At 46.2% G+C, this 19,441-nt stretch overlaps 1 protein-coding gene across 4 annotated transcripts in view; it reads left to right on the top strand.

Moving 5' to 3' along the window:
- The window catches only part of RCAN2 (regulator of calcineurin 2), a 78,432-nt gene that overhangs the window by 25,079 nt on the left and 33,912 nt on the right, over window positions 1-19,441 (top strand). For 2 of the 4 annotated variants that reach the window (XM_066596331.1, XM_066596322.1), the window contains exon 1: window positions 17,453-17,680. The exons of the other annotated variants lie outside the window; for them this stretch is intronic. In XM_066596331.1, coding sequence (XP_066452428.1) covers window positions 17,594-17,680 — 87 coding nt within the window. In that variant the 5' untranslated portion in view covers window positions 17,453-17,593. Of the gene's footprint in view, window positions 1-17,452; window positions 17,681-19,441 lie in introns of those variants that run through there. 4 annotated transcript variants of the gene reach the window in all.

Below are 19,441 nucleotides of genomic sequence, written 5' to 3'. Positions count from 1 at the left end.
AGCGCAACTTTTATTCTGCCTCAGCAATATAAAAAATAGCAGCCAATCACAGCGCAGCATTCATTTTACCTCAGCGGTATAATATATAGCAACCAATCACAGCACAGCTTTCATGTAACCTCAGTAGTATAAGAAGTAGCAACCAATCACAGCACAGCTTTCATTTTACCTCAGCAGTATAATATATAGCAACCAATCACAGCACAGCTTTCATGTAACTTGAGTAGTATAAGAAGTATCAACCAATCACAGCACAGCTTTCATGTTACCTCAGCAGTATAAGAAATAGCAACCAATCACAGCACAGCTTTCATTTTACCTCAGCATTCTCAATATCCAGCAATTGTCTTGCGAAACGTTCGGCGGATGCATCATTTTGTGGTTGAACACTCATCCCGTTGCTTGTAATCCCTTTTGCTTTTGTGCTTGAGATGGAAATCAAACGATCTTTGTCTGGGGGGCATAACTGTCGACGATGCTCGCACGTGCGCCACCTATCGTGGGATAGTTGTACTATGCCAGTAATCTTCCCAGGAGTGTACTCAACAACTTCCCAAAGTTTCATGGCGATCGGATGAATGGTGTAGTAATTCATAAAGGACAGACAGACAGACAGACATTCATTTTTATATATATAGATGACATCAGGAAGTGAGAGAATTAGATTCCATACGTAAAATTTGGACGCTAATTCTATTGCACTTAGAATTGAATAATTGAGTTGGGACCCATTAACCTTTCCTATTTATGACATAATCAATGCTCGTGCTAAATTTCAACTTTCTATGACATTGGGAAGTGAGAGAATTAGATTCCGTACGTAAAATTTGGACGCTAATGCTTTTGCGCTTAGAATTGAATAATCGGGTTGGGACCCATTAGCTTTTCCTATTTATGACATAATCAATGCTTGTGCCAAATTACATCGGGAAGTGAGAGAATTAGATGCCGTACGTAAAATTTGGACGCTAATTCTTTTGCACTTAGTATTGAAAAATGGAGTTGGGACCCATTAGCTTTTCCTATTTATGACATAATCAATGCTCGTGCCAAATTCCAGGTTTCTATGACATTGGGAAGTGAGAGAATTAGATTCTGTATGTAAAATTTGGACGCTAATTCTTTTGCGCTTAGAATTGAATAATCGAGTTGGGACCCATTAGCTTTTCCTATTTATGACATAATCAATGCTCGTGCCAAATTCCATGTTTCTACGACATTGGGAAGTGAGAGAATTAGTGGCAATGATGGAAACCGAACCATCTAAATGGGGGGGCATAACTGTCGACGGTGCTCGCACGCGTGCCATTTATCATAGGATAGATGTACTATGCCAGTAATCTTCCCAGGAGTGTACTCAACAACTTCCCAAAGTTTCATGGCGATCGGATGAATGGTGTAGTAATGCATAAAGGACAGACATTCATTTTTATATATATAGATGACATGTGAGAGAATTAGATTCCGTACGTAAAATTTGGACGCTAATTCTATTGCGCTTAGAATTGAATAATTGAGTTGGGACCCATTAGCTTTTCCTATTAATGACATAATCAATGCTTGTGCCAAATTTCAAGTTGTTATGACATCGGGAAGTGAGAGAATTAGATTCAGTACGTAAAATTTGGACGCTAATTCTTTTGCGCTTAGAATTGAATAATCAAGTTGTGACCCATTAAAGGGGTTGTCTCGCGGCAGCAAGTGGGGTTATACACTTCTGTATGACCATATTAATGCACTTTGTAATGTACATCGTGCATTAAATATGAGCCATACAGAAGTTATTCACTTACCTTCCCTGCGCTGGCGTCCCCGTCTCCATGGCTCCGTCTAATTTCAGCGTCTAATCGCCCGATTAGACGCGCTTGCGCAGAAGGGTCTTCTACCTTCTGGTCGGTCCGGGCATGAGCGGCGTTCTGGCTCCGCCCCCTTCTACGCGCCATCGCGTAGCTCCGCCCCGTCACATGTGCCGATTCCAGCCAATCAGGAGGCTGGAAACGGCAATGGACTGCACAGAGCCCATGGTGCACCATGGGAGAAGACCCGCGGTGCACCATGGGAGAAAACCGCAGTGCATCCCTGGGAAAGGAGCGGCGGCCATCTTAGGGAGAAGATTTTTATAAGTTCATATTTCATCACATCGGTGAGTAGCAAGCGGTTTAAAAACCGCTTTAAAGTGCTATTTTATGCCGGGGGTGACAGGGGGAATGGGCTAATTTAAAATTTTGATGTTTTGCCTCGGGACAACCCCTTTAACTTTTCCTATTTATGACATAATCAATGCTCGTGCTAAATTTCAAGTTTCTATGACATTAGGAAGTGAGAGAATTAGATTCCGTACGTAAAATTTGGACGCTAATGCTTTTGCGCTTAGAATTGAATAATCGGGTTGGGACTCATTAAAGGGGTTGTCCCGCGGCAGCAAGTGGGTCTATACACTTCTGTATGGCCATATTAATGCACTTTGTAATATACATTGTGCATTAATTATGAGCCATACAGAAGTTATAAAAAGTTTTATACTTACCTGCTCCGTTGCTGGCGTCCTCGTCTCCATGGTGCCGACTAATTTTCGGCCTCCGATGGCCAAATTAGCCGCGCTTGCGCAGTCCGGGTCTTCTGCTTTCTTCAATGGAGCCTCTCGTGCAGGTTGCCGGCTCCGTGTAGCTCCGCCCCGTCACGTGCCGATTCCAGCCAATCAGGAGGCTGGAATCGGCAATGGACCGCACAGAAGAGCTGCGGTCCACGGAGGAAGAAGATCCCGGCGGCCATCTTCACCGGTAAGTATAGAAGTCACCGGAGCGCGGGGATTCAGGTAAGCGCTGTGCTGTTTTTTTTTTAAGTCCCTGCATCGGGGGGGGGGGGGGGGGGGGGGGGGTTGAAAAAAAAAAAACCCGTTTCGGCGCGGGACAACCCCTTTAACTTTTCCTATTCATGACATAATCAATGCTCGTGCCAAATTACATCGGGAAGTGAGAGAATTAGATTCCGTACGTAAAATTTGGACGCTAATTCTTTTGCGCTTAGTATTGAAAAATGGAGTTGGGACTCATTAGCTTTTACTATTTATGACATAATCAATGCTCATGCCAAATTTCAAGTTTCTATGACATTGGGAAGTGAGAGAATAAGTGGCAATGATGGAAACCGAACCATCTACATGGGGGGCGTAACTGTCGACGACGCTCGCACGCGTGCCATTTATCATAGGATAGATGTACTATGCCTATAATCTTCCCAGGAGTGTACTCAACAACTTCCCAAAGTTTCATGGCGATCAGATGAATGGTGTAGTAGCGCATAAAGGACAAACAGACAGACACACACACACAGACAGACATACAGACAGACAGACACACAGACACGCATACATTCAATTTTATATATATAGATGGAGAGACTGAGACAATGCTGCCACCTACTGGTCACAAGAAGGGTCTCACTTTTTTTAAAATTTACCTTGGTTGTGTTTTTGCGTCATTGTATGCAATACGGTAAAGGCCTTTATTTATGGCACCAATAGAAGGTAATAATTGCCAGATTATCAGAAGTTGGGGGTATTTGAATATTCATAGATCAAAAAGTAATCTGAAAGAAAACACTAAATATAGTTACGAATGTCTTTCTGCTCAGTTTTCTGCATCCAGTTGGGTGAAATGTCACAAGATTTTGCAGTTCTGTTCTGACAAGTGCCAGATTAGCAGAATTTTGGGATTACCAGCAGCCAGATTAAAGGAATTTCTCTGAATTTCTTTGAAGAATGCTATAAATATGTCTTATTGTCCGTGCAGTAAGGATATCATCCTCCTGCTAGATGATCTAAGGGAAGCAGGAGCAGTTCCATTCAAAAGAAGTAATTTGCAGAAGTAGCAGAGCTGTGTTTGTCATTTAGTGCGGTGATGGTGACAGCTCAGTGCCTTCTGTAATTAAGGGCTTAAACAAACGAACGGAATTTCATCATGTTTTGTGGCCATGAAAATCACGTCCGCAGAATGTGACAAAACAAAACCATTGATTTTTTTTTACCGTGCGCAATAGTGCGAAAATTAAACGGTAAAAAAACAAAAGAATTTTTACTTTTTCATGGGCAAATACGCTCCGTAGTGGCAGGCATATTTGTGCATGCGCCCTTCTGCTTAAGCCCCCACTGTAGGGTTTGCCAGGATTAAGCTATTGATGATCTATGCTCCAGACAGGTCAGCAGTAGATGATCGCTGGGGGTCCGACCATTCCAGTGAGCGCTGCATCCTCTTCTCAGACCTGTGATGTCATGTTCATCGGTCACATGGCTTGAGAGTAGCTCTGCCCCATTCAAGTAAATGAGACTGAGCTGCAATATCAGGCACAGTCACTATACCATGTACGGCGCTGTGCCTCATAAGGACTGAAGTGACAGTGGCGCTCACCCAACCCTGTGGGGGTTGCAGGCAGCGGATTTCCACCTACCAAGTTGATAAGTCATCAATAATTTGTTGGTGGAAAACCCCTTTAAACATAATGTATTATATCAACTCAAGCGAAATCCCGTAGCAAGGACGATACCAGATAATATAACTCCCCATTCCTACTATCCCTGGTCACTTTAAATGGGTGCTGTTTTGTGGGTCCCCTTTTACATCCTTGGGCCCCCTTGACACGAGCGTATATGTATTTGTGTGCGCATGAGCATAGCGTTTTTGCCGAACGAGCTGTGCTTTTTTTGCGTGCGCATCAGTGTATTTTACTGTACTTTTTGCGCCCACAAGGTATGTTCATTTGCGTGCAGCAAACAAATACGCGCCGATTGAAATGGCTAATTAGTCCCCCCCCCCATTGACTTCTGCGGGGACTTTTGGTGCGAAAATGCACAGGAAAACAGAGCATGATGCTTTTTTTTGGGTGACCAAAATGCGCAGGAAAATACATGAACCCATTGAAATGAATAAGTGCTGTTGTCTGCGTATGTAAATTTTGCGCAAATACGTCCCTGTGAATCCTGCCTTATCCTGCTAGTTATAGAAAGTACAGGACTGACTGACAGAAGTGGAGAGGGGAACATTGGGGGAGAGGACCAGTAGTGATTGTGAATGTGTATTTAGTCGGGTGTAGCTATAGGGGGTACAGAGATAGCAGTCGCACACAGACCTTGAGGTGCTTGAGCGGGCCCATAGGCCCATTTACCAGTTTATAAAAGGTACATAGCAATGTGCTATTTGGAGAGATACTGCCAATATTCTGTTGTCTCTTTCTGCGTGGGACCCATTCAGCTCTGCTATATCTGTCCACATTGTGACCTGAAAGTTGTCTGACGTCTTGTGATTCATCTCCTTCGGAGTGAAGGCCATGTATATAAAGCTCTCCGGTGTCCTGGTTTTTAGGTTTCCATTTACTTGTACTATCCAGGGGCCGCGTGTGCAGCATTCACATGCTGGGCGGCCGCTTCCACGGGAGTCTCCTAAGGATTAATGACGTCAAACGCTCCAGTTGTACTCGGGAAGCCAGTGACGCAGTCCCGGTCGTCTCCTTATGAGATGTGACAAGTGCCACCGCTTGTGTCTCCCCGAAGATGCAGGAAAAAAATAACTTTGATTCGTGTCGGCGTCCTTCACATCTTCCAAACCGACTGCAAGGTTAAATTGTACCTCCAACCAAAGGTGAAGCGTTCTCTGAGCTATATCCTTGTCTGCGCAGCTATATACGTCTCCTGCTTACTAGGAAGTAGTCGTCAGCCGTTTGTAGATCTCATAGGGCTTGCTTCATTGCCACTCAGTCACTCTGAGAGTCCCCTCTGCTTAGTTCCTCTGTCAGGTCTTCCTGGAAGTGATTATAAGAGAACCCATAGTCTCCCACCCCTCTTATTACGCAAGGAAGTCCCCCTGCAAGTAGTCTCTGTAAGGGACTGGCGCGTGGATGGACATAACATACCAATTTGTGGTACCGAGGCAGCAGATGGGAGTCATAGTTGGAAAAAGGCTGTTTTAATCGGTAAACAGACAGAGGGGATATAATATGTCCAGGGACCAGAGGAGGGGAGTTATACAGGGTAGCCCACGGTAAAGTCGTCCACCTCTGATAATATTGCGACTAGAGGAATGCGCAAGTGGATTGCTTTTTTGATTTATTGATTTATCTACATGTTGAAATAGATGCTGCAAGTGGTCACTTCTATTCACCTCTGGGCACGTCGCAACATGTTGGCTGATACTGCCTGCAGCTCTTCAACGGTGATACTCTTGATAGTGTTTGTGATGTTTTCTTTGCGGTCATCCAGGGTATGTGGACAATGTAATCAGCGCTCCCTGGGCAGAACACAGCATGCTGTTCTGCCTAAAGATGGATTTCATGCTGAACTGAAATCCATGTTTTGGCAGAAAAGTAAGAGATGGCCACATTTACATGCAACGATTATCACTCAAAAGATGGCTTTTGAGTGATAATCGTTGTGTCTAAATGGGCCTTTATTTTTGTATTTATAATATTAGTATAGATACAGTCATTGCAAAAAAAACCCTCCCCCAGAAGTTGTCAGAATGAGATGGCACTTTCTTTGTGTGATTGTAACATTTTTATAAGTGAAGGAAGGCTCTAGTACCCTGTAGTACCACCTCTAACTTGGATACAGAATGTGATACAGGGGGCATGGAGGCTCTACTACCCTTTTGGACCGCCTCTAGCTTGGATACAAGATGTGATACAGGCAGGCATGTAGGATCTAGTACCCTGTTGTGCCACCTCTAGCTTGGATGCAAGATGTGATACGGGGTGGCATGGAGGCTCTAGCACCCTGTTGTACCACCTCTAGCTTGGATACAAGATGTGATAAAAGCAGGTATGGAGGCTTTAGAACCCTGTTGTACCGCCTCTAGCTTGGATACAGAATGTGATACAGGGGGCATGGAGGCTCTAGTACCCTGTTGTACCACCTCTAGCTTGGATACAGAAAGTGATATGGGCGGGCATGGAGGCTCTAGTACCCTGTTGTACCCCCTCTAGCTTGGATACAAGATGTTATGCGGCGTCATGGAGGCTCTAGTACCCTGTTGGACCGCCTCTAGCTTGGATACAAGATGTGATACAGGCGAGCATGGAGGCTCTAGTACCCTGTTGTACCGCCTCTAGCTTGGATACAAGATGTGATACAGGCAGGCATGTAGGATCTAGTACCCTGTTGGTCTGCCTCTATCCTGGATACAAGATGTGATACAGGCAGGCATGGAGGCTCTAGTACCCTGTTGTACTGCCTCTAGCTTGGATACAAGATGTTATACGTGTGGGCATGGAGGCTCTAGTACCCTATTGTATCGCCTCTAGCTTGGATACAAGATGTGATACGTGTGGGCATGGAGGCTGTAGAACCCTGTTGTACCACCTCTAGCTTAGATACAAGATGTGATATGGATGGGCATGGAGGTTCTAGTACCCTGTTGTACCGCCTCTAGCTTGGATACAAGATGTGATACGGGCTGGTATGGAGGCTCTAGTACCCTGTTGTACTGCCTCTAGCTTGGATACAAGATGTTATACGTGTGGGCATGAAGGCTCTAGTACCCTATTGTATCGCCTCTAGCTTGGATACAAGATGTGATACGTGTGGGCATGGAGGCTGTAGAACCCTGTTGTACCACCTCTAGCTTAGATACAAGATGTGATATGGATGGGCATGGAGGTTCTAGTACCCTGTTGTACCGCCTCTAGCTTGGATACAAGATGTGATACGGGCTGGTATGGAGGCTCTAGTACTCTGTTGGACTACCTCTAGTTTAGATACAAGATGTTATACATGTGGGCATGGAGGCTCTAGTACCCTGTTGTGCCACCTCTAGCTTGGATACAAGATGTGATACAGGTGGGCATGGAGGCCCTAGTACCCTGTTGTACCACCTCTAGCTTGGATACAAGATGTGATACAGGTGGGTATGGAGGCTCTAGTACCCTGTTAGGCCACCTCTAGCTTGGATACAAGATGTGATAAAGGTAGGCATGGAGGCTCTAGTACCCTGTTGTATCGCCTCTAGCTGGGATACAAGATGTGATAAAGGCAGGTGGTCTGTCGGGGGTCCTGAGCCCGGTCACCTTGTGTTCCCTCCCACATCCACTGGTCCCCACACCTCCTAAAATAGTGGTTAGAACAGCCCAGGTGGTGGCTATTTGTTGATACGACCATCTAGCTTCTCGCATACGCCCCTTGTGCCCCTCTCAGACTCTGGTAACGGAGTAAATCTCTTCTCTGCGTCGTAGAGGTGTCTAGTGGTCAACAAGCTCTACACAAGTGGAAGAAGAGGTCCACTACACAAGGAGCCTCTGAGAGCCTCTTATAGGCCAAGGGTAGAACCACTTGTAGGGCCTCAGGTGACAAGATTGTTCATCTAATCACCACAACTCTCATCATCTGTATATCTGCCTGAGATGGAACTGCATGCCCAGTATTGCAGGAAAACAATAACTTCTTCTAGGGGCGCGATTGTTTTTGACAAAGAGTGTATTTCCCCTTTATATGTCATTCTGTTCTACTCCAACTACTCCTTAATATGGTATCTGCAGGTGCTTGATGACAGATACTTATTACATAGGCTGTGCACCATGCGTTTAGCACAACTGGCTTGTGCAATTTTCCTTCCTACTTTCTTGCACAATTTGTTCAAGGTCTTATCATGCTGTAAGTCTAGCTACAATTACTTACATGAACTGAGGTGTGACCAGTAACTCTAGGATACCAAAGGGTATGTCTAATTTAGCTACAATTTTATTAAAGGGGTTGTCTCGTGAAATCAAGTGGGGTTATACACTTCTGTATGGCCATAGTAATGCACTTTGTAATATACATCGTGCATTAATTTTGAGCCATACAGAAGTTATTCACTTACCTGCTCCGTTGCTAGCGTCCCCGTCGCCATGGATCCGTCTAAATTCACTGTCTTCTGGCGTTTTTAGACGCGCTTGCGCAGTCCGGTCTTCTCCCTGGTGAATGGGGCCGCTCGTGCCGGAGAGCTGGTCCTCGTAGCTCCGCCCAATCACGTGTGCCGATTCCAGCCAATCAGGAGGCTGGAATCGGCAATGGACCGCACAGAGCCCACGGTGCACCATGGGAGAAGACCCGCGGTGCATCATGGGTGAAGATCCTGGCGGCCATCTTGGTAAAGGAAGAAAGAAGTCGCCGCAGCGCGGGGATTCGGGTAAGTAATAAACTTTTTTTTTTTTTAATCCATCCCTTGGGTTTGTCTCGCGCCGAACGGGGGGCCTATTGAATAAAAAAAAAAAACGTTTCGGCGTGAGATAACCCCTTTAAGTACTTCCATGCATCAAAAATAAAAAATGAAGACCCTTGGAGCAACACAAATGGCTGTATAAGTACACTTACCCTCTAACATTGTATTTTTAAGATTTTCCTATATAAATTTGGCTTTACATATTGGTTTTTGTTTCGTATATGGAAGAATGTACCCTAACACTAAACTTAGCCTCTTTGCTGACGATCTTCTTTTGAAATTGACTAAACCTCTTACCTCCCTCCCTAACTTGTTTTTAGTTCTGAAGAGGTTTGAGAGGGCCTCTTGCCTCAAAATTAACCAATCTAAATCCGAAATTCTCTTCTGTAATTTTCCCCCTCATAATCAAAAAGTTTATTGAGGTTAATTTTAAGTTCCATACATGCCCGGTCCTCTTCTCCTACCTTGGCATCAAACTCAATAGATTCTATGCATAAGTGGAATGAGGAACCTTTCGATCAGCAACTTAGCTTATTGGATCCGTCCTTATTCTCTCCTGGATAGGACGGATTCCACAGTGTCAAGATGCTGCTTTTACCAGGACTTTTATATCTGTTTAGAACCCTTCCTGTTCAGGTCCAATACTTGGCTTTACGAGCCTTACAAAAATGAGTAATGTCTTTCATCTGGTCCCATGAACAACCCCGAATACCAAAGAATATAATGCTTATGCATAAAAAATCAGGAGGCCTCTACGAACCTAACCTTTAAATACTATAAAGCCGCCCATTTAGCTCAGATTTCGCAGACCATAACTCCCACCTATGGGTTCCCATAGAAATTGCACAATTCCGTCCACACACTTGGTCCACTCTGCTCTGGACCAACCCCCCCCCCCCCTCTCCCAGCTAGTCTTCAAAACTTCACCCCACTCTCATTCTTTTGCATCCTGTGGCGCCAGGTACAATTTAAGGTAACCCCTCGCTCATATCCATCCCCACTTACCCTGCTGTATTCTAATGGCACACAACAAAATGGCCAAATATGATTCAGTGGGAATTCAATGGGATTCAATTGGCTCCCAAGTACATATTTGGTGGTCCTGCCCTATAGCGCAAGCCTTTTGGAGAAAGGTTGTCCACCTTATGGCTTCTGTAATGGAAACAACCCCGAGTCTAGAGCCTTTAATATTGCTACTAGACAATAAACCTACAAATCTTCACAAAGCGCTTTTTAAACTACTACAACTTATCACTATGGTAGCTGGCATTAACACAGCTCAACAATGGGGAAAACCACAACTACTCAGATCCGTAAATGGCCCGTATCAATAAGATACTTCTTTTTGAGGAGCTGGTTGCCATACAGCAGGACACGGTGGTCCAATTCAAAAAGCTCTGGGACTCTTGGGTCTCTTATTAATATCCCGACTTTGCACTATTACCTTCAACTCTAAACCTGAAGATATAACAATTAGCACAGAACCTCCGATAGTTAGAGGGCACTCCTGCTTTCTGCATAATTGCCAATCTAGATGAATGACCCTCTATTCACGGGAATATTCCAACGCCCTGCTATATACAAATATACTGTTTAACCCCTTAACGCAACAGGACGTACAGTTACATCCTGCAGGTTCGGGGTATATATTGAGTGGAATCATGGGGCAATCCCACTCCATATAATGCAGGAGGCGGCTGTTTCTTATAGCCGACACCCACCGATAAGCAGCGCTGTTAATCGGAGATGTTATCCCTTTAAATGTCACCCTCAATTCTGACTGTGGCATTTAACTGCCCCAATCGAAGTTTGGGGGAACCGCACTGACCCTCGTGATAAGATTTGCTTCTGACAGACCCCAGGGCTGTGGTATAATGTAATGCTATGGCATTACATCGTACGGCAGGGGTGATCAAACCATCGCAGGTTCTTGTCTTCTCTGTGGACCAAAAAAATGTAAAAATTAGTTTGAAAAAGTTTTATCAATTACTAAAAAAAAATAAAAAGTAATAAAAGTTTAAAAAACTTTTGCCATATTGATAAGAAAAGAATCTACATAAAAAAGCATCCGTAAGGGCTCATGTCCACGGGCAAAATAAGAATTAAAATCCGCAGCGGATTTTAACTCTTCTCCCGCGCGTGGATCCGCACCCCATAGGGATGCATTGACCACCCGCAGGGTAGATAAATACCCGCGGATGGTCAATAAAAGGGATTTTAAAAAAAATGGAGCATGGAAAAATCTGGACCATGCTCCATTTTCGTGCGGGTCTCCCGCGAGCTTCTATTGAAGCCTATGGAAGCCGTCCGGATCCGCGGGAGACAAAAATCATATTTTACTCACACGCTCCGGTTCTTCTCTTCGGCGCGGCGCCATCTTCTCTCAGTCGCGGCCGGATCATTTTGCTTCGGCCCGGCGCATGCGCGGGGCACGTCACCGACGTCATCATGCACATCCGCCGAGCCGAAGAAAGAAGATCCGGCCGCGACGAGAGAAGATGACGCCGCGGCGAAGAGAAGAAACGGAGCGGATGGGAGGTGAGTTAATTCTTATTTATTCTCCTTTTCAGCGCTCATGTCCGCGGGGCAGGAGGGACCCGCTGCAGATTCTCCATGGAGAATCTGCAGCGGATCTGATTTTCCCCGTGGACATGAGGCCTAAAAGTCCGATCTATCAAAGTAACGCATTATTTACCCCGCATGGTGAATGTCGTCAGAAACAAAAAAACACAACTATGTCGATGGAAAAATAAAAAAGTTATGGCTGTCAGCTAAGGGGTGTAGGAAATAATTGTAATCATACTGACCCATAGAATAAAGTTGTTATTTTTGTTGCAGTGTGTATGGCATAGAAACAAGCCAATCAGATGACTTCTGTTTTTGAAAAAAGTTCTTAGTTTTAGCGTTATTTTGCACAGTCCTGCAGATATCACACAGAGGGGAACACAGGCAAAGGAGAATTATTGTAGTGCAGTGAAAGGAGGGAACCAATTGATTACCCGGGTGAATGGAGGAAGACTGAGCACAAAACCCGGGTGACTTCCGGGAAAACAGACCTAGGATGTTTGCAACAGTCCTGAAGTTTCAGCATCTGTAGATAATTTAACTGTGGATTGATGGACACCCAGGTCTTCAGCTTCTGTAACCTTTTCCATCCTCATGTGCCTCTAGTGCCTTAAGGTCCTCTCGTAGTTGTTTGCATTGTGACATTGCTTACACTAAGCAATCTTTCTTGAGAAGGCTAGATTTGTCAGTAACCAGGCTTTGTGTGCCTTTATTTAATAGGCAAAGTGCCTTTGAGAACTGCACTTCCAATCTCATTTCTGTTACTGAAATACCTTTTGCTAATTAGCTCTCGAAGAAGATAGAAACATGGAGGTTCACTTACTTTTTCTGCACTGCGGATGTTTACACAATGTGCTCCATAAAAGACATGAATTTCCTCCTCTTTCATGTAGCATTTTTTCTCTTCCTGCCGCATTTATTATCAGCCGTAGGACTTCGCCTCACTTGCCGGCTCTTGCCCACATCTCTCTTGTACCTCGAGGACAGTCCATATTGCATGCAGTGTGATAACAGCTGACGCGCTTTGTTGTGCCACCGCATACAGAGCTCTTTGCTGTCTGCTGATGAATCTGCTGTAGGTTCGGAAAGCAATTAACCTTTCCGCTGGCTGAGAAGGCGCTGTGCCCTTTTGTGGGCTTAACAAATCCGAGAAATGTATGTGAATGACTTGCAGCTGCCACTTGTTCACTAGCGAGCGGTGTATGGAGGAATCAGGCTGGTAGGCGGGCGCACGGTCGCTCATACTCATTTCCTTCTGGGCAATCAGTAATATGTCATTATTTACGGAGGAGAATTAAAAATACTTTGCTGTACTAATCTGAAATTTCATCTTGTTTTATACTCTGTTCACATCCAGAGCTGCAGTCCAGGTTTTGCTGCTCTCCTGTCCGCTCTCAGTTGGCGTGACCTTACATTTCCATGCTGCTCTTGTGTAGGTTCGAAGCGTAACATGATGGGGTGTATTATTATAGGAGATACCAGGGAGCTATTACAGCTATTTCAAGCAGGAAGCCAGTAGTTTTGTATGCAGCTCTAGTAGTGAACGCAGCATAACAGTCACTCAAGAATATACGCTGATCAACCATAACATTAAAACTGACTCAACAGCCAGTCAGCTTTGACCAGTTGGAGTCCATGAGACCTCTGAAGTGTCCTGTGATATGTGGCACCAAGACGCCAGCGGCGGATCCTGTAAGTTGTGAGGTGCGGCCTTCGAGAATCACACTTGTTTCTTCGGTCAGGAATGCTATCTTTTCTTTTTAGAGAGAGCATCTAGAAGGTGAGTGAGGAGACTTATAAAGCCATTCATGCTCCTCTGGGTAATAGGCAAATAAGGGATACGGAACAATACCTCTGCAGCGCCACCTACAGGAAGGCAGCATTCCTACAAGTCAAGGTTAGACTCTTTATACAAGCCTTGCAACAATGACTCGGGATTGAAAGCCAAGCCAGAAATCATACACAGACAGCTGTTTCAGGGTGATTGCCCCATCTCCCTTCTTTACTTGTTTCTCCATTACGGATGATCGATGATCGGATTGAGATTTGGGGAATTTGGAGGATAAGTCATCACCATGAACTCTTTATCGTGTCCTTCATCGTGTCCCTGCTGAACAAGCCATTGCCATTAGGAAATACCGAGGGCATTTGTCTGTATAGTGATTAGGTAAGTGGTACGTGACCCATCCATATGATACTAGGATCCAAGTACCCAGCAGAACATTACTGCCTCTGCCCATAGCGCCATCTCTTCCGCAGGTCAGTGACACAAGGGCACCCAGCCAGCATCCACATGATGTAAATGTGGTTCATCAGACCAGCCGCTTACTTCCATTACTCCATGGTCCAGTCTAGATGATCACATGGCCACTGTAGGCACTTCCAGGTTTGGACAGAAGTCATGCGGTAAAGATGGTGCAGGTCTTATTAACCCCTTTAGTGGCACGCCAAGAAAATCTCCAGGGTTTGTTGCACTGACCATGCAGTTAAACCCCAGAAAATTTCCGTGGACAGCTCTAGTGCTGAAATGTGCAGAGCACTGAGCTGTCATCTGAAATCTGGGGTTTTTATTGAATTGTTAACTCATTTAAAAAACCTGCCCTGTGAGGCATGACATGGGAATAATAAACCTGCCAATGAAGGGGTTAATGGGCGAGAATACCACTAGTGATAATGAAACCACTGAAATCAAGGGTTTTGTTTTGCCCCGTTATGCGGCCGTGATAATCGGAACAGGACAAAAACACGTCTGTTTAAGCCCTCAGTGCACGCCCTGACTGAACGACTAACGAGGATGTATTCGCCTCTTGCTCGTTATTCAGTTTATGCATGCAGAAAACAGAATAACGATTGGCTTGTGTAAACAGGCATTTATGAGCGGCTGCCTGTTTATTGTGAATAGAGGCTGGTGAGCCGAAATGATCGCCAGCTCGCTCCGCCTACATTGACTAGCAATGCTTGCCCCTGTGTAAAAGTGCAGGAACGATCTCTCGGGATTCAGTATTAGATCATTGGGGTCTCAGAACCCAAACCAATCAGCTGATTAAAGGGGTTGAGCACTGCGGCCTCTTCATCTGTTACTAGGCATAGCGCTGTACATTCTGTAGTGGCCAGGTCTGGTACTGCTGCTTCCTGCAGCTCGGTGCCATAGATGCAGCACCTCATGAGATCCTGTGAAGCTTTGGGACAACTGCTGACACAGCTTGTCTAGATACATATATCTAAGGCCGTATGCACATGGGCGAGAGCAAGCTGCACTCTAGATTCTTGAGCGCAATTCGCATCAGACAGCAGAAGGACACCCCATCTGATGTACGTGGCACCGCACTTTACATATCCAAACGGACCTGGCATGGGAAAATTGCTCATGTGAATATACCCGAAGGCCTCAAGCACACGGGCGTATTTATGGCTTAGACACACGGGCGTGTTTAATTCCTATTGTGCACCTGTGAAAATCATGGCCGCATAACGGGACGAAACAAAACTATTGATTAACGCGCGAGAAAAGATAGGACTTGACCGATCGTCCCGCTGTCTTTTTCAAACTTACGCGCTACACACAAACACACCCAGTTCATGCGTATTAGCACGTGTGTTTTCACCAAGTAATACAGAATGCATTGGGATAGTCACAAATGCGTTTTTCACGTGCATGAAAAAAAATTGCAGAATCTCCTATTTTGGTCCATATTAACCCTTTCCAATCCAATTTGTATCCTGGTTTTCCTAGGAGGCTTACTCTTTTTCTGCCGTTATACAATGGCGCTATCTGCTGGCTAAAGCCAGTACTTCATGAGAGGACACGTTAGATAGGCTCCGACAGCAAAGAGGCTGGCAATATACAGTAAGAGAACCCCGACGGATGTCTTCCCACATTGGAGCTGTACAGCCTTAAATCATAATGTCTTCAGAGGTGAGACAGTGGATTGGAAAGGGTTAAAATAGAAACAGTAAATGGCCCATTAGAGTCCATGGGAGCGCAGATATGCAGTGAATACCCGATATATGCCCATTCACTGCATATTTGCGCAGGAAATTAATGGGGTCTTTTGATTTCTTTCTTTTTTTTTGCACTCGTGAAATACACAATGCACAAAAAATGCAAAATGCAGGGAATTTGCACAGTTTCGGCCCGTGAAACGCTGGACCGAAACTGAATACGCCCGTGTGAATGAGCCCTAATAAATAGAAGAGCTGAGTATGTCACGTTCCTCAAGCACTAGTATCATACACATCTACAATATAAGAACAGAGTTTATCACTTACTGTTTCTTGTCCTCTGTGGATTTAGATAACTTGTAAATCCAGCAGTCCCATGTAAAACTGCAAATCATAAGAGTGCTAAAAGGACTTAAGGGTGGCTTCACACGGGCGTATAGTGTGCGCAAAATTTGCATGCACACATACGCAGAGAATAGAACCCAGGGATTTCAATGGGTTCGTTCTCATTTCCCGTTTTTGCATGTGCATTTCGTGCGGCGAACACAACCGGGCACGGTCTACCTTTGTGTACATTTGCATACCAGAAGTCCCCATAGAACTCTTTGGGAGGTGCGCAAATGCGTATGACATACGCAGAGCAATTCTACGGGAAAAAGGACACATGTGGAACATTAAGCTGCTTCCACACAGCCTAGAAAATTGCGCAAAATTTGTCTGCTGCTAAAATGGGGTTATTATGCACGAGTGATTTTTTTTTCCCCCTGCATCACGGTGCAGGAAAAAATCACGGCATGTCCTGCCTTTGGGCATCCCCTCGCGTTATTTCGCCCATTATTTCAATGGGGCTCGCAAAAGCGTTGCGCGGCGTATGAGGCAGTTTGCCATTATTCAGGGATTCCCCTCGTTCAGGCGCAACTACACGTGTGCGCAAAAAGTACAGTAAGACACGCACAGGTGTGCACAAATACGCAACACCCATTGTACAAATACACAGCGCAAATTTGCATGTAAATGCGCTTTCACTTGTGTGACCCTAGCCTAAGGGCTGATTAGTTTAACGAGGTCCAGATCTGTTCTTTTCTCTACGTTTTGCACAGTGTTTCACGCTTCCGTTTGCGTATTCGCGCACTTCCTATAGATTGCCATGGGGCCTTTGCTGCACAATTCGCAGAAAGATAAAGGAGGTCACACTTTTTTTTTCTGCACGTCCAAAACGCGCTGATAAGCATGAAATCAATGGGTTCTATTCTCAGTGTTTAGCACGCAGATAACCCCGCAAACACGGTCGTGTGCCCTTTACCTGTTTATCTTGTACACTAGGAATTATCTGCAGTCCCATGTAAAAAAACACAGATGAAGCATATGGTGACAGAAAGGTGCAAAAACGTCGAACGGGGCCGTTTAACGTGGTTTTGTTTCGTGCAGTGCCATGCAAAACACAGATGAGATATAGCAGGGTGCACAATGACAAACTCAGCTCTGCTACATTTGTAGATTGACTGAACTGGATGCATTAATTTGCCGTTTCCCGGTTTTGCCTTTGATGTGCCCTCTGGCAGCTGCCCTGCTAGTGACTGGCGAGGATGGAGCCGACCCTTAGTACATAATCACGTTGCGTTTGCTCCGCTGCACCGCCTGCAGATGAAAGGCTTCAGAAAATAGCTGTGGCTTATGTCAGCGCCGGCGGTGATGTCATCGTGGGAGAGACGGGCTGCGCTTGTTACTATGCTGTGCCATCAGTGCCGACGCACACAAGGCAGAGAGTGCTACGGCTCTAGCAGGCAGCGACTGTCCCCTAATCCCCTGCATGTTCCTGCGTCCGGGGGTCTGCCGCGCCAAATATTATCCTCCCTACTGCCCATTCACCCCACTACACTGCAGCGCAACCCAGAGGCGGCATGCCTGTCCGCAGTATGGACTTCGATATCACCACGCTGGTGGCATGTGTGCCCGACATGGAGGTGTTCACCAACCAGAACGTACAGGTAACTATAGATGTACTGTATACAAGTGTAGTAGAGCTGAGTTTGTCATGTAAGGGGCTATCTTGCATGAAGAGGAACTATCTGAATTCAGTCCTTTGTAAAGCGGCAGATAACACATTGCTGTAATGTGATGAGATGTTTCACTTGACAAACTCGGCTCTGCTACATCTGATTAACCAAATTCTATGTAGAAGCAAAGATCAGGACATTTGTGTTTCTAAACTTTCTTTGTAGCCAGTAAGCTGTAAAGTAAGGTGGGTTACAAGTCCCAGCTTAGTCTTCCGTCCATGCTGGGACTTGTAGTCTCCTACTGAGAATGTGTAATGTGTTGTGTGTGTTTGGTGTTGTAAGTGTCGTTGAGATGGCAATAGTACCGGTAACACCGCCGGGGTGATAGTAATGGTGACACCACCGGAGAGATAGTACTGGTGACACCGCCGGTGTGATAGTAATGGTGACACCACCGGAGAGATAGTACTGGTGACACCGCCGGTGTGATAGTGGTGGTGACACTGCCGGTGTGAAGTACTGGTGACACCGCCAGAGAGATAGTACTGGTGACACTCCCAGGCTGATAGTACTGGTGACACTCCCAGGCTGATAGTACTGGTGACACTGCCGGGGTGATCGGACTGGTGACACCGCCGGAGTGATCGGACTGGTGACACCGCCGGAGTGATCGGACTGTTGACACCGCCGGGGTGATAGGACTGGTGACACCGCCGGGCTGATAGTACTGGTGACACCGCCGGGGTGATCGGACTGGTGACACTGCCGGAGTGATCGGACTGGTGACACCGCCGGAGTGATCGGACTGGTGACACCGCCGGAGTGATAGGACTGTTGACACCGCCGGGGTGATAGGACTGGTGACACTGCAGGGGTGATATGACTGGTGACATCGCCGGAGTGATAGTACTGGGGACACCGCCAGGCTGATAGTACTGGTGACACCACCGGGCGGATAGGACTGGTGACACCAACAAGGTCATAGGACTGGTGACACCGCTGGGGTGATAGGACTGGTGACACTGCAGGGGTGATATGACTGGCGACATCGCCGGAGTGATAGTACTGGTGACACCGCCAGGCTGATAGTACTTTTGACACCACCGGGCGGATAGGACTGGTGACACCAACGAGGTGATAGGACTGGTGACACCGCTGGGGTGATAGGACTGGTGACATCGCTGGGGTGATAGGACTGGTAACACCTCTAGGGGGATAGGACTGGTGACACTGCTGGGGTGGTAAGACTGGTGACATCGCTGGGGTGGTAGGACTAGTGACACCGCTATGGTGATGAGACTGGTGACACCGCCGGAGTGTTAGGACTGGTGACACCGCCTGGGTGATAGGACTGGTGACACCGCCTGGGTGTTAGGACTAGTGACACCGCCGGAGTGTTAGGACTGGTGTCACCGCTGGAGTGTTAGGACTGGTGACACCGCCGGGCTGATAGTACTGGTGACACCACCGGGCGGATAGGACTGGTGACACCAACAAGGTGATAGGACTGGTGACACCGCTGGGGTGATAGGACTGGTGACACTGCAGGGGTGATATGACTGGCGACATCGCCGGAGTGATAGTACTGGTGACACCGCCAGGCTGATAGTACTTTTGACACCACCGGGCGGATAGGACTGGTGACACCAACGAGGTGATAGGACTGGTGACACCGCTGGGGTGATAGGACTGGTGACATCGCTGGGGTGATAGGACTGGTAACACCTCTAGGGGGATAGGACTGGTGACACT

The sequence above is a fragment of the Eleutherodactylus coqui genome, chromosome 1 (genome assembly GCF_035609145.1).
Source record: "Eleutherodactylus coqui strain aEleCoq1 chromosome 1, aEleCoq1.hap1, whole genome shotgun sequence".
Classification (NCBI taxonomy): domain Eukaryota; kingdom Metazoa; phylum Chordata; class Amphibia; order Anura; family Eleutherodactylidae; genus Eleutherodactylus; species Eleutherodactylus coqui.
The sequence above is the reverse complement of the archived record's forward strand: the minus strand, read 5'-3'. Positions and strand labels throughout refer to the sequence as shown.